Source organism: Bemisia tabaci, chromosome 1 (genome assembly GCF_918797505.1).
Source record: "Bemisia tabaci chromosome 1, PGI_BMITA_v3".
Classification (NCBI taxonomy): domain Eukaryota; kingdom Metazoa; phylum Arthropoda; class Insecta; order Hemiptera; family Aleyrodidae; genus Bemisia; species Bemisia tabaci.
In genome coordinates, this window is record NC_092793.1 from 45,607,661 (window position 1) to 45,622,100 (window position 14,440).

The following is a 14,440-nucleotide window of genomic DNA, read 5'->3' on the forward strand; positions in this document are numbered from 1 at the left end:
AATTCATAGAAAGTTTCAAGGTGTTATGTATTTTGGTTCTCTGCAGGGGCGAATTAGTGCGCAGGACTCCGGGGTGCTAGTTATTAGGGGCCCCAAATCCTAAACTTTAAGGACCCCGTGACACCCAAAAGGATCTCCTTAAATCTTTATTTTACACTCAAAGCACCCCAAGAAAATCTGGAAAAAAAGGAGTGGAAAACGCTCAGGGAGGCCCGCCCGGGACGATGCAGCAACCCGACTAATTCGACCCCGTTTCTCTGTTAAAGAACATAACTTAAGAGGAAAAACTTAAGAGGACTTAAGAGACTTAACTTCTACTCAAGAGGGAATTAGGCACGTGAAATTCAGTCAGGCTAATGATTCTCGTTAAATTTGTGAAAATTGGCATTACGTAATAAGAATTATGAAAAATGGTATCCTACCTGGAGTTTGGTCCTGATGAATGTTGACGTCATGTCTATCGCGGTCAAAGAGCACAACAAGAAGCGGCAACTGTCATCGAGGGGGTTTTATAAAGACGGGCGGCATTGCAATTGCGGTCCCAGCCACTTTCTGCAGCCGCTGCCCCTGAAAAACCACGTTGTTCCATCTCATCCACAACTCTACAGTTTCTCCGATGAGCCTCCGACTTTCCGGCACCATCGCACAACAAAGCCGAGGATTCTGGCCAATTTCTTCGCGGCCTCCCTTGGACTTCTGCCGATTTCCTCTCGAGCCGCGAGACCGCCGATTTTCCGTTTAAATCGTTTCTGCCGCGTTCGTTCGCGTTGAGGGGAACGAGGGTTGCGCGCAGTTTGACAGCAAGGTTGCAATTATGAACGGGAGAATCGATCGCTCGTCCGACGAGTGACCTATCCATCATGAGCGAAATATCGAAAATCGATTAATCGCAGTGATCGTTGCGATCTCGCTCAAGTGTAGCGTGGAGGTCGCGGGCAGTTTTCACTCGCGAAAATCGCCACTCTTTCGGGTGTAACGCACCGTGCGGTAGGATCATCCTGCGGAAAAACGTTGCAAGGATGGAGTCACATAGCGCCCACCGCCGCACGATGGAACGATTCCATGGGAGAAGTCGGACAAAATTTGAGATCTTTAAAAGCTTTTAGCTCCGTTAACACAGAACGTTCTGGTTTTATGAGTGATTTTATTGGTTCTCTTGTAAGATTTCCTTTAAAAATCACCCCTTATCAGGACCGGATTTAGAGGGTGGCCACATGAGTTGCGGCCCAGGGCGGCAAATTTTGGAGGCCGCAAATTTTGCAATTTTTTAAAAGAAAAATCGGATTCAGAAAAAAAAATGCAAACGAGAAAAGGTGACCAAATCTCTCATTTCCTGAGAGTATATTTCTAATTTTGTCGTCTTTCTGTGATACAATAGACAGCACCTTTAATTAGTCGAGTTAAGACTAAGAGAGAAACCGAACACGGAATTTGGCCTGGAACGGCGCGGCGCAGAGAGCAATGATGACGAGAACTCGAGATGAAAAGGAGAAACCCGCGGCGCGGCGGTCGGCATGTAAGACGTATTAGCGCCTACAAGACTGCATGAATACTCCACGCATTGCGTCAAAGACAGCGCGGTCGCTGCGGTCAGCAGCGGGCGGCGGCGTGAAACGCATAGCGCCTACAAGACTGCATGAATACTTCATGCATTGCGTCTTACACAATGCGTGCACGCGCCGTGCAGCAGCGGTCGGCGTGAAACGCATAGCGCATTCAAGACTGTAAGAATACTTCACGCATTGCGCCAAACACAGTGCAGTCAGCGCGGCGCGGCGGCGGAAGTTAAAATTATTAAACTTTACATTTATGTTTGTTCTTTCATAATTTTTTCGTTCATTTCATACAAATGGAAGGCCTTGTCCGCACAGAGATAGGTTTACGGAACTTAACTTTCGCGCAAAGTTCCGTGAACTTTTGCCAGTAGTGCTGAAGGGGCTTTCGCAAAAAATGTGTCTAACGCGAGTAAATGCGCACCCTTCCTCCTTCGGTACGTTCACTTGATGGTTTTATTGATGTCTCAAAATTGATGAGAGGGGGGCGGCAAAATACAGGCGGCTCATGGCGGCAAGTAAGTAAATCCGGTCATGCCCCTTATAATTGAAATTGTGACGAAACTAACATACAAATTTGCAGTTTTGTTATAAAATTTCGTGTCTGACCTTTCCGAAAGAATCGATGCACTGTTCGCCGCGCCGATCACCTCTTGGCTCCAAATGAGTTGTGTTGTTCACTTTTATGCAACTCCAGTGATTCATGACTATCAATAATTTTTATTATTTCAGAAGTATGAGTACTTATCCGTTTTCTCACATTAATGTCATTATTTGAAACTTACCCGGTAATAATATACGTAAGATCATGCCCGGATTTGAATTTTGGCCGTCCCGAGAGGGATATAATATTTCCGACTCCTTGATGATCGCGGTGGGAGAAATTATGTACGAAGAAGGTTGGGGGCCTGCCCCAGCAAATTTATACAAGTAAAATCCTTTTTGAATAGGTTTCACTTTTTTTCGTCAAACTCCACCCGCGTGATTGTTAACACAAATTAAAAAGTTTCCTAAGAATTTCCCTTCCCCCATAAATTTGCCTCCTCTAGACATCTGCTTTGGTTGTCTGCCCCTTGAATTCGGGCATGGGTAAGATGCCTGAACGCATCTATTGAATGGGCGGAAAACAAAAAAATTATTTTTCTCTCAAAATCTTCAATACACTCAGTTTTTATACTAATTTTTTATCACTCGTCAAACAACAGAAAATTACTCTTCTACCCCTTACGCAAAAAATAAAGGAAAATGGAACAGTCAAGAGCCAAAAACTGTATTAGATGTACGCGATCAATCACCTAAATTTTGACAGTATGGAGATTTTTAGAGTTTACTTCATGCGCACCCGTCGTATGGTGTTCAACTTTCAGAGGCCCCATTATTATTTTGCAGTGCTAAAGAAAAACGCCGTATGAACATTCGAAAGTTGCCAAATTTATCAGGATAAAACATGTATTTTTGAGGAAAATTCGGCATATTTTTCCATGAAATTTTTAGATATGTTAGATCAAATTCTGACCAAAATTATCTGAAAAAATTTGGAGGAAAAAAAATTAAAAATTGTCCTGTAAATTTGGTTTTTGGTGAAGGAAATTTGGCAACGTCTAAAGGCTCATATGGCGTTTTACCCTAGCACGGCAGTATTGGTCACTAAAGTTTTCATTTATGAGTCAAACTGAGAGCATTTCAATAAAGTCACGTGTATTCCACAAATCAAAACCTTGAAAAGCCCCGCCACTCTGTAAGTCATTCATCTTTTCCCTCTCTGTGATGGGCTATCCAGTAGCCTTAATGCGTTTCGGAGTAGCGCAATATCGATGGAAATTACGTTATGAGACAATTAGCCGGAGTGTTTGTTTTATGGGAAGAAGCAATGAGTGTCGCGTAATGAAATAGGTGCTTCGGCTTTGAGGAGTTCTGCCGTGCTAAGAAGAAACGCCGTATGAGCCTTCAGACGTTGCCAAATTTCCTTCGATAAAAAACGAATTTACCAGGAAAATTGTGAATATTTTTTTCCAAAAATTTCAGACAATTTCACGGGCAATTTAATCTAAAATATCTGAAAATTTCAAAGAAAAATGTGCACAAATGTCGTCAAAAATACATGTTCTATCAAGGGAAATCTGGCAACTCTAGGATGTTCATACGGCGTTTTATCTTAGCACGGCAGTGGAGGAGTTGGTGACCCAACGCAACCTTTGGTCGGCGAATTAATTTCGGTCCGATAACCTCACATCTTCAGTTGGCCTTTTCGCGTTGTCCACGAACGGCCGCACTGCACTTCGACGTGCAACTCTCGTCTCGGAAACCTTCCTGTCGCGGTGAAACGATTCTTTTTTCGTTGATACCTTCCTCGTGGTCATGCTTCCGGCACGCGACTGGTGTGTCAACGATCCAGCGAAACGCTGAGTCTTCACCGCGGAACCCCACAATTTTGAAATCCCTCGGCGGAAAATTTCGCCGGTTCGCTTGTGTGTGCGTGGTAGTTTCATTCAGTTCGTTTCTAGGCTCATTCCGTGTTGGCAGTGTTCCGAGCCACGTTCAAATGGTTCAGTAGATAAGAGTGCGTTGTGTTGAGGGTTTGAAGTTCCCGCCACAAGTATCGCTCATGGTCAATAACAGCCAGCGTCTCTGGCGAAAAATTCGGTGAGTTTATGGTGAAATCTCTATTTTGACACCCCTCTCCCTTCCCCCGACCCTTGTTGTTCTCTCGTGGAGAGCTTCGGAAGATTTTTATCAAATTTATTCGCCTCTCAATATTTTTGCAGGTTAAGGAATATTCCACGTACTGTTACGTGGCTGTATTCATTTATTTTATTTTCATTTTTTTATTTGTTTGAACGGAAAGGACTCCAAGTAGTTTTCTACACCCCCGTTAACGTTTTATCCACTATAATCGAAGCAAATGCGTGGAATTCGTTAAAACTTTTTACTGAATTTCCAGAAAATTCACTGAATAGTTTTCTCTCTTAAATATAAATTAGCAGTGGAGATTTTGAAAAATCGCAACCAAGTCATAAATCCAAGTCTGTTGTGATGGGAATCCGGGAATCGTAAAAACTGCACAAGATTTTGTTGGCGTATAATCATTGCCGCAAAATTCTCAAAATATCGTGGCAACAGCTATTCTTGAGGGAAAAGGCCGTATTTCAGGAGGAAAAATGTCATTCACAGCCTTCACGCCGAGCTAAAAAAATTAGCATCGATAAAGTGTATGAATGAGTTACGTACTCTACTATTTCGAGGCCATTCCTGTTTGCATAATGTCCAAAGATTACGTTCAAAATAGAGGCCGAAAGGGGCAAAAAGCCTTAGTCCGAAAATCGTGTGTTGTATACTGTCACCCAACATTTTTCTCATCGGTGATAAAATAAGTAATTGCCGTATTACATAGTAGTGGCAAATAAAAATGGGCGGCATTTTGTCCCTCAGACCGTAAGCAATAAAAATTTGCACAGATGAAATACTTTGAAAAATTATATTAACTGTGGTCTTGAGAACGCGTTTAAAATTTTGATTGGCGATCAATTTGCATCTTATATAGCCTGTAAAGTTCGCCGTATTTCCAAAATGTGCAGGTAGAAATGCAAACTTGATAAATAAAATATACTAAAATGCCAACGCTTTTTGGCCCCGGAGAAGTGCATTTTATCAAGTAGGTACCTTTTGTGCGATCATTTTGTGCAAGTAAATGGGAATTTTTTTTTTTTTTTTTTTTTTTTTTTTTTTTTTTTTTTAAATCATAAAATCCTGATTAATTAATTTTAAAATCTTGTTTAATTCATTTGGACACAAATTACGTTCCTAGACTAAAAATATCTTGTTTTGAAAATAGACGTATTGTACAGGCACTTCGAGTTAGGCGCCATGCATAGGAATGCCCACTGCGCATCCATAATCTACTCAACAATATATTTATAAAAGATTAGCGGTAGTTAAATGTAAACATAAAAACGTTTCTTATCGAGAAGATGCGTTTTAAAATAGCCATTTATTATGCATTTATACTTTGTTTCTTATCTGTCAGGTCATCTGTTTTTTTAGGTTATCCATTTATTTTTACTGTGCCAGCTGACTGATACATAAAGGTTTATGAATATATTGTATGTGTTTTCGCACGTAAATGATTGTTATCGCCCGTCTCGGAGTATAAGGTCATCTCGTAATTTTGCTTGCTTGATGAAACTTTCATTCATGCGAATATCGACACATTAGACTCAACCTTAATTTTTTATCGAAACAGGAATAGCCACAGGTCAACCAGGAGGTAAAATAGATGGCTGATAACTGACAAGGTCTCTATAGCTTTAAATAAAATTTAGGAGAAACTTTTTCAAAAAGCAGGTGCAATTCGAGAACAGGCGTGGCGTATTTTACCCCATTAGCTAGCGTGGCCACAGATTTTCCAAGGAGGTTGATATTCCCGTGGACCCTTTGAAGCTGCAGCATTGCAAAGTTCACATTTTTCACCATCAAAAATAAAATTAAAAATCTCAATATTTGATTTGATTTGTTAAAGATTAACTAAATCTAATTTTGTTATTTTATTTTCTGGGGCACAATTTCATCGGTTGATGTTACTCGGGATTAAGACTGTTGGTGATGCTGCAGTTTAGCGATCAGTCGTGATGAAGCGTTAGGTTTACATGTACAAGGTGTCTGAGACCACCTGTTCCAGGCTTTAGTCTCGGTTATTTTAGGTCGGCTGATGTCTGGAACCAGGAAATTAAATAGGGTGGCTAAGGGACCCATGAAAGTCTAATTTTTATGGTCCACTCCCCATTCAACTCCCTTATCCCAAACAACATCCGACTTAAAATAACGGAGACAAAAGCCTGGCTCAAGTAGTCTCTGATAAACTTTGTAACGCTGTGCTGTATCACGAATGATCGCTCAATCGTAATGTCAACAACAGTCTCAATCCGCGCGTAACATCAATTGATGAAAATGTGCCCCATCAAATAAGAAAGATCAATTAGCGTTGTTCTTTAACCAAACAACTTCAAAATAAAGACATGTATAATTCAATTTTTTAAACGACATTCAGGGAAGAATGAGGCGAAGCAAGGCTTCCTATGCTAACATCTCAGTTAACATGAGCAACGCATGCAACGATGATGATATTGCCTTGATGGCTTGATACAACTATTCGCACTCTATGAACATGCGTGTTGCATTTAACAAAATGGAAGGCGCTTAGCGCTCCGGTCACTCTACTCCATGTAGTATTGCAACAGGGAGTGTCGCGCTAGTAAAAATATGTGGCAAGATAAATTCTCGGATAAAAACGAAGGGGAAAGGATATGGAAACTATATTTTCGTAACATTTTCACCTGTCAGGATAGTATATCTCATCGCCATACAAAGTCGTGACACCTTGTCGCTGCGAGCACTGCTTCATGGGCTATAGAATGACCGGAGCACCTTCAATTTTTAGCACGCAACACGGATGTCCATAGAGCACGAATAGTTGTATCAAGGCGTTTTTACCGATATCATTGTTCTCTGCGCGGATATTGACACTGAAGCTTCAAGTTAGAACGTCGCGTGAACACTCGATCATTCCCAAATGTCCCTCATTTAAATACGAACTTCCGGAAAAACTTATAAGCTCTTACTATTTAAAGTTCCAGAGAATTTGCAGCTCAATTTAATTTTATGATTCTGAAAACTTCAAGGAAACATATTCCTAATTTTCCTCATGAGTAATGGCGTGGTGGAGTTCCATCAATCACGCTCTCGATGTCTCACTAGCACAAAAACTTCGTGAATAATCACAACGTTCGTCGAATAACTGATTGCAGTTGGGCCAGTCTTGCTTCGAACGAGTCTGAAATAGTCCGCGTTCCGACATGGATCGCCAGGATTCTCAACCCCATCCATTCTTACAAAAGCGAGCTCTCAGCGAGAGGATTTTCCGGTATTTCTTCAAGTTTTTTCGGGCTTTAAGTTCATTTCGGTCACTCGCGGTTCAGCACGCATGGCTTTTGATATTTTTGCGTCATTCCAGGTCATTTTTTGGGGCATGAAGTATGCTAGTATAGGCATGGGGTTAATTTTAGAATACAAAAGTAATTTTTTAAATGCCAAACCTCCAATTAGTTTTTTTTTTTATCCATAAAGCTCGTAATAAAAACGGAGATTGTTTTTAATCAAGCTCTTTCCCCACACCAAGGTATTACACACCCACACCCCCCTCCCCTGGAAGTAGCTCACGCAGAGTTCCTCGCCAAATAAGTTTACGCACTTTTAGACTGCGACCGAAGCCCCTGAATATTGCTTCTTGTACTTAATTCACATGTAAAAGTGACGTCACACGATCCTCTGTCGCAGTCCAGCAGAAGTGCGTAATCTTATTTGGCGTGGACTCTTAATGTCTAATACTTGAACGGCTCGTCGCACGGTGGATCGAATCAGTTAGAGAGGTTGGACATGAAATTGTTGACTAAAATTGCAAATTTTTAGGTGTATATCGCCACATTTTAAACGTCAAGGGGTGTTTCTTGATGAAAATTTCACGAGAAAACCAATTGAACCACTTTCAGAACTTCAAAAATTTGTATAAACGGAGTTACAAGCGTTTAAAGTTTCCAAATTTTGTCCGACCTCTCCTATCGACTCGATATCTCCACTGTGCGTCGCCACCTTCTGTGAATCTGCACAGCCACCCAAGCCAAGGACCAAGGCGGAAGATCGCCGTGCGAGCGTGAGCAGTTCGTGGTCGGTCGCGTGGCCATCTGTGGAGATTTCAGCCGGAATTCCGTGTCACTCGGGCATCGAGTGCCAGACGCGCGACTGAAACGGCTGAAACCGAAGCTGTGAATCGTGGAAATCCACGAGACGCGATCAATGACCCCCGTCTCATCCCGCTCCGGTTCCTATCTTCGCTCGTCGACCTCGGTTTCGCGGCTTTGGGTTTCCCTCCTACAATCGCGTCATACCTTTTGCTTTTCGCTTCTGTTGCCCCAGCTTATCGCTGTATCTGCCTTCGTCATTGAAAACAAGTTATCGCTCAATCCATCGCGTAGAGCAGGCTGCCATGCCATCGGTCAGTTCGGTCCGTGCCTTCGAGCTTTTTCCTTTAGCATTTTTTACGTTTGCACTGATTCGATTTCTTCCATTTGTTTGTTTTCTTCCAAACTGGGGTGTTTGGAAATGGTAACGTGGATGCGCAGAAAACTCACTCGCGATACAGCTAACTAATTAATTAGTAAGTGGAATGTGGATTCGATATGCAGTTGTGTTGTGATATTATCGAGTGAGTATTTTTTTCTTTGGCTCGTATTCATAGTCGTTCCAAATAGTTGCTCTTGGAGTGGCTTCATATAGTTTATATCGTAAGGAAGGAAGGTTTAAAGACGCCTTTGACGCGCAGCATTACGATAATGGTAATTTTCACGGGTATCGAGTGAAATTCACCAGTGCTAAGGGCGGACTGACCAAAGGCCCCTTAACCAGATAGTAGGTGCGTCAAGTATGGCCTAAGGAGAGCCAAGTAGTCAGTCCTTGCGCAGATCCCTTCGCCTGCTTGGCTGCACAGCTACCCCTCGCCCACCGGTGGCGTTTAGGCCATGCTCGTCAAGGGCTAGAACCCGAGTAGCATTTTCCAGCGGTAAAATCGCAATATTTTTAATTAAGTCGCGATTTTAATACGCTCTATTGGCGATAACATCGCTAGGTTTATCGACATGTGCGCGATTATCCTCGATTTTGTCGAAATTTTATCTCTGTGAATTCGCACGCGATATAAAATCGAAACTTTATTTCAATTAACTTATCACGATTTTTTTTTATCTATAATACTGTGATAAATCACCATCGATAAAATCGAGATTTTGTTGCGAATTTGGGCGATGAAATCGCAATTTTTCATCCGATAATATTGCGATAAATCGACGTCGATATAATTGCGATACGTTCTCCAATCAAATCGCAACTTACCGTGATCAGTGCTACTTGAGTACAGCTCGTAGTAGCCGCTTCCACCTCGAACCTTGGGTGGCTATGCAGATTGTCTATTGATTATCTACCCCCAAGTCGCATTTTGTCCGTTTTAACAAAAATGTCTCGTTGCACAAATCGTTACCTTCCAGCCAAGTATCACAAGCGCTATGCGACTTTTCAAAATTTCCGTCGCTATTTTATTTTTTTACAGAGAAATTTTTGGTTGAATCTGTTTGAAAATTTCACTGAATTTTGTCCGTAGCTCAAAGAAAATTCAGAGAAATTTTCGGACAGCTTCGTTGAGCAATATCTCTGTGAAAAAATAAAATGGCGACTGAAATTTTGAAACGTCGCATGGCGTTTGTGATAATTTGGCCGGAAGGTGACGAAATAGTTCGAGAATAGTAAGTGAAGTACCTTATTTTTCAGATTTAAGAAGTTCCGAAAGTTCAATACATTTAACAAACGTCCAATAGTTCGGAAATGTCTTCGATAGCTCCACCGTAATAATACGACTGTTATTTTTTGTTTTCAAATCGATTCCTCTCAACAGGGCCGGATTAAACCTATCTCTGTGTGGACAAGGCCTTCCATTCATAAGAAATGAACGAACAGATTATGAAAGAACAAACATAAACGTGGTTTAATGATTTTAACTTCCGCCGCCGCGCAGACCGTACCGTGTTTGGGGCAGTGCGTGAAGTACTATGACAGTTTTGTAGGCGCTTTGAGTTTCACGCCGACGACCGCTGCTGAACGCACTGTGTTTGACGCAATGCGTGAAGTATTCAAGCAGTCTTGTAGGCGCTAATATGTGTTACATGCCGACCGCCGCGCCGAAGGCCTCTCCTTATTTTCATCTCAAGTCCTCGTCATCATTTCTCTTTCCAGGCCAAATTGCTTGTTTGGTTTCTTTCTTAACTCGACTAATTAAAAGTGCTGTCTCTTGTATCACTGAAAGACGACAAAATTAGGAATCACTATACTCTCAGGAAATGAGAGATTTTGTCGCCTTTTCTCATTTGTAATTTATTTTCAAAATCCGAGTTTTTTTAAATAAGTGCATTTGCCGCCCCCCTGATTTGCCGCCATGGGCCGCGGCCCATGTGACCACCCCCTTAATCTGGCCCTGCCTCTCAATCGATATTTTCATTGCCCGGCATCACTATCATCGTCGCAAATTGCGGAGTGAAGCTGCATTCCTACAGCCAGCACCCGCATCGATTATCTCTTGACAATCATTTAAGGGAAACAATGTCGGCATTTCCCTTAAATTGTGAACTGCGATTTTCATTTTGTCGTTTCCAAACAGCTTCAGATAGACTGGCTCACTCTTACGCAATCAGTGATGTAACTAATTACTGCTTTTTCGCACGTCGCATGATGCAAGAATATCAATGCCACCAAAATAATGTCAAAGAGTATCATCATCGCGGTTTTTTTTATCGGTGCTCAGGTATATATTTGTAATTTCGTGTAATGCCGATGTTATCATGTAATGCCGTCGCTAGGGCGGAGCGTCTGGAACTAGGCTATGAAGATTGTCGACGCATAAGAAACGCCTTCATTTTGAAATGATACTTCCTTGCGTTTCATCAGAGGCTGAATAGTTGCATTATTTTAAAAATCCAATCAACAGTGAAGCAGCTTAGATTAGCAAGTAATGCAGTTGCTTGAGGTATTTTCTATTTTATTTCCTTTACGGAGCGAGATGAAAAAGATACCTACTAGCGTAGCGCCGGCTATTTCCAACCAAATTTCGCTCTTATTACTTTCTCGCTCCCATAGGGTAGAGAGGAAGTATTGTCATCCTCCAAAAAAAAAAAAAAAAAAAAGTTGAAATTTCATCATTTCTAGACGTTTTAAGGTCCCAGGAGTAAAAATAACCATACTTGAAAAAATGTGTGTCCGTCCGTGTGGCGTCCCCCAAATCTGTCTACAGCGATATCTCAGAATCTATCTGTTCGATTTCATTCAAAATTGGCACAGGACACCATATCTATGGTCTCCTTATGCACGTCCAACGATTTTGAGGTACGCTAAAATTTGGGGGGGCTACGCTCAATTGTCCATTTTTAGCAAAATCACACGGAAAGCTCATTTTGAAAGACTGTAAATTGTGAAAAATGGCTTTAATTCTTTAAAAATGGGCATCAAGCACATCACCTGGGTCATTAATTTAAGTTCCAAAAAGATCTTTGCACTAAACTCAAAATTCAAGGGATTACAAGGCCCAAAAGTAGGGCACTTTGCTCCGCGACATCACAAACAACTCATTTTCAAGGACTGTAAATTTTAGAAACAAATGCCTTTAATTCTTCGAAAGTTAGCATAAGAGCACCACCTGGTTCATTAATTTAAGTTCCTGTGAGGTCTTTGGACTAAACTAAAAATTGAAGGGTTACGCGTCATGTAGCGAGGAGAGCACTTCGGTCAGACGGAGAGCTCATGGACAGTAGATTTTAAAAAAATGCCTTTAATTCTTTGAAAGTTGGCTCAAAAGCACCACCTGAGTCATTAATTAAGTTCCTAAAGGGTCCTTGGACTAATCTCATAATTGCAGAGGGGCCGATAGGAAACGCTCAATTCTCCAATGAATGAGTCGGTACGCTCCTAGATAATAGCAGCGAACACTTTGAGTCAGATGAAACCTAGGAATTCAAATGCATTGTATAATGCATCATATACTATCTCCAAAATTACTCCGTAGGTATACACCAAGCAAAATTAGACAACTAATCAGGTACTTACATTACATACAATTATCGAAGCTAAAACGCAAGCACTGACACTTGGATTTTTATTAGAAACTAATATGTTTGTTGTTGATGAATTTAGAATCCCGGCAGATTCCATCTTTCGCGGTTCCTTTTTACGAGGTACTGAACACAAATATAATATAATAATATAATAAAACTGCACAAACATGATTGATTTAATTAGGTATTGATGTTGTTGTTGCGAGGTTTGTTGACACGGGGTTACGACCAAGACCAATCCACACAGGTCAGTCATTCCCGAGGACGAATTTTGGTACTCTACTGCGCAGTGACGTAGTATTGAGTGCAAACAATGTATTTCTTATGGGAGCACTCAATAGTACGTCACAATGAGTGCTGCGAATTAGGGCCGGGCGGGGAGTGGATTTCAAAAAAGCTGCGCAATGCAATGACTGACCTGTGTGGATTGGTCTTGGTTACGACTGGTTACGAGCAGCAAGAAGAAGGTGGCGCTCTCTATTGTTTTCGTTTCGAATTACGGGGATACGCGCTAAGGAACTGGCGCTCTTGGCGGGCGGGTGGTGAACCATTACCAGCAGGTAGATTCGCCCGCCAAATTTAAAATTTGGACGATGCTAAGCGAAAACCGTTTAGTTTTAAGACTATTTAAACATCGAATAGTCAATCTACCCATTGAAGTAGATTTTTGATGGCTTTTGACCGTGCTTAAGGAAAGATTATAACATATAATCGTATCTGAAGTATGATGCCAATGAATCTAATGGATCCTAATGAATCGTAGAAAAGCTAAGATTTTTACGGATCGCCGTCTTTAATAGGAGGCATCATTAATCAATTACATATTTAATTGAAGATGCCTCATAATATCGACAAGTCGAGTCCGAATGTATGAATTCACCCTATATCTCGAAGACATTTACAATATAGTGCAGTGGTTTGAATAAAAATTTCATAACTATTATCCTGCGATCAAAATTCCAATCAAACTTTATGATTTTGTGAAATTGACAGTATTTTTCTAAATATTGCAGTAAAAGTGTCTATGCCGGCGCGGAGCGCCGGCAAAAGCGAGAAAGTCTTGTGCGATCTTCGCACCATGATGGGGGGCGAAGCCCCCCCACATGCCGGCGCGGAGCGCCGGTACGCGGCGCTTGCGCCGCGCATAAATTGGCCGGAGGCCAATTTTTTTTTTTATTAGTGGCAGCTTTTCCCAAGAGAATCATACCTACCGACAAAGCAGGAAGGCAAGGCGTTCCTAGTTCCATAAAAGATTTGTTCTCAGTACATGGCGTTTTTTTTTTGTAATGAAAATATGATTCCAGAAGATGCCTAAACAACATATACCTATATACTTACACTTTTATGTGTGGGGAGGTGCTTGTCTCTCACAATGCCATGATCCGGATGTGACCGTTTTTCCCTACCTCCTCAATTTTGAGCTGTTTGTGCCGACAATTTTATCGCATTGCAGTGTCATAGATATAGGAATAATATTATGTAACGCACTTATTTAGCAAAATCCCCTACTTTTTTGAAGAGGGTCAGCCGCCCACCCCTGAGCTCTGCCCTTGCCTAATAAAATGTCGAGGAAATGCGGTAATCGCGTAAGCTGCAAACATTACGGGGAGGTAGGACAAAATGTCTCAAGAGACATTTTATTTGAATTATCAGCTTTCCTTACCTATGCTACATTTCGATCCTTATACTTTTGCAGGAAATTGTCGCCGGTTTTAATGCCCCCTGGCTCTCCCGGAATATTTCGCCGGAAATCGTCCTCAGAGATCACCCCCCTCATTGCCAATAACAACAACAATGACAAATTCAGTGATGTTCCTAGCTCCAAAATGGCAACTGCATCCGCCAATTTGCCTTTCGTCGGTTGGCCCAATTCGAAGGATGATTATGAATTGAAGGAAGTCATTGGTGAGTAAATTTTCTTTAAGATTCTATCTTTCTAATTTAATATTTTGCAACTCGGTAAATTTTGTTACTCAAGATTTATTAAGATTATCAAATATCAGTGACGTCATTGCAAGCCGGCACCCCATAAGCGCAATGCTTAACCTCACTCTCGTTTTTCCAGTCTAATGTCAAAACAAATCAGACTTATTATTACTAATACTGCTGTAATATCAGTTTGATTGAGTCTTTCCAAGCTTTCACGCACCTCTATTCCCTTATTATTCACTCCTATAAGATGATGCT

The 14,440-nt window shown here is 41.4% G+C and overlaps 2 protein-coding genes across 7 annotated transcripts in view; one reads left to right on the plus strand and one right to left on the minus strand.

Moving 5' to 3' along the window:
• The window catches only part of LOC109038838 (uncharacterized), a 35,143-nt gene extending 32,736 nt beyond the window's left edge, over positions 1–2,407 (minus strand). Inside the window, exon 1 of the mRNA XM_019054053.2 lies at positions 423–2,407. Coding sequence (XP_018909598.2) covers positions 423–455 — 33 coding nt within the window. The 5' untranslated portion in view covers positions 456–2,407. The remainder of the gene's footprint in view (positions 1–422) is intronic.
• Positions 1–14,440, plus strand: part of fray (oxidative stress responsive kinase frayed) — a 49,803-nt gene that overhangs the window by 19,269 nt on the left and 16,094 nt on the right. For 3 of the 6 annotated variants that reach the window (XM_019054046.2, XM_019054045.2, XM_072301522.1), the window contains exon 3: positions 13,950–14,158. In XM_019054046.2, coding sequence (XP_018909591.1) covers positions 13,950–14,158 — 209 coding nt within the window. Of the gene's footprint in view, positions 1–3,808; positions 4,197–7,354; positions 7,471–8,466; positions 8,809–13,949; positions 14,159–14,440 lie in introns of those variants that run through there. The other 3 variants (XM_019054047.2, XM_019054048.2, XM_019054049.2) reach the window with 3 other exon arrangements.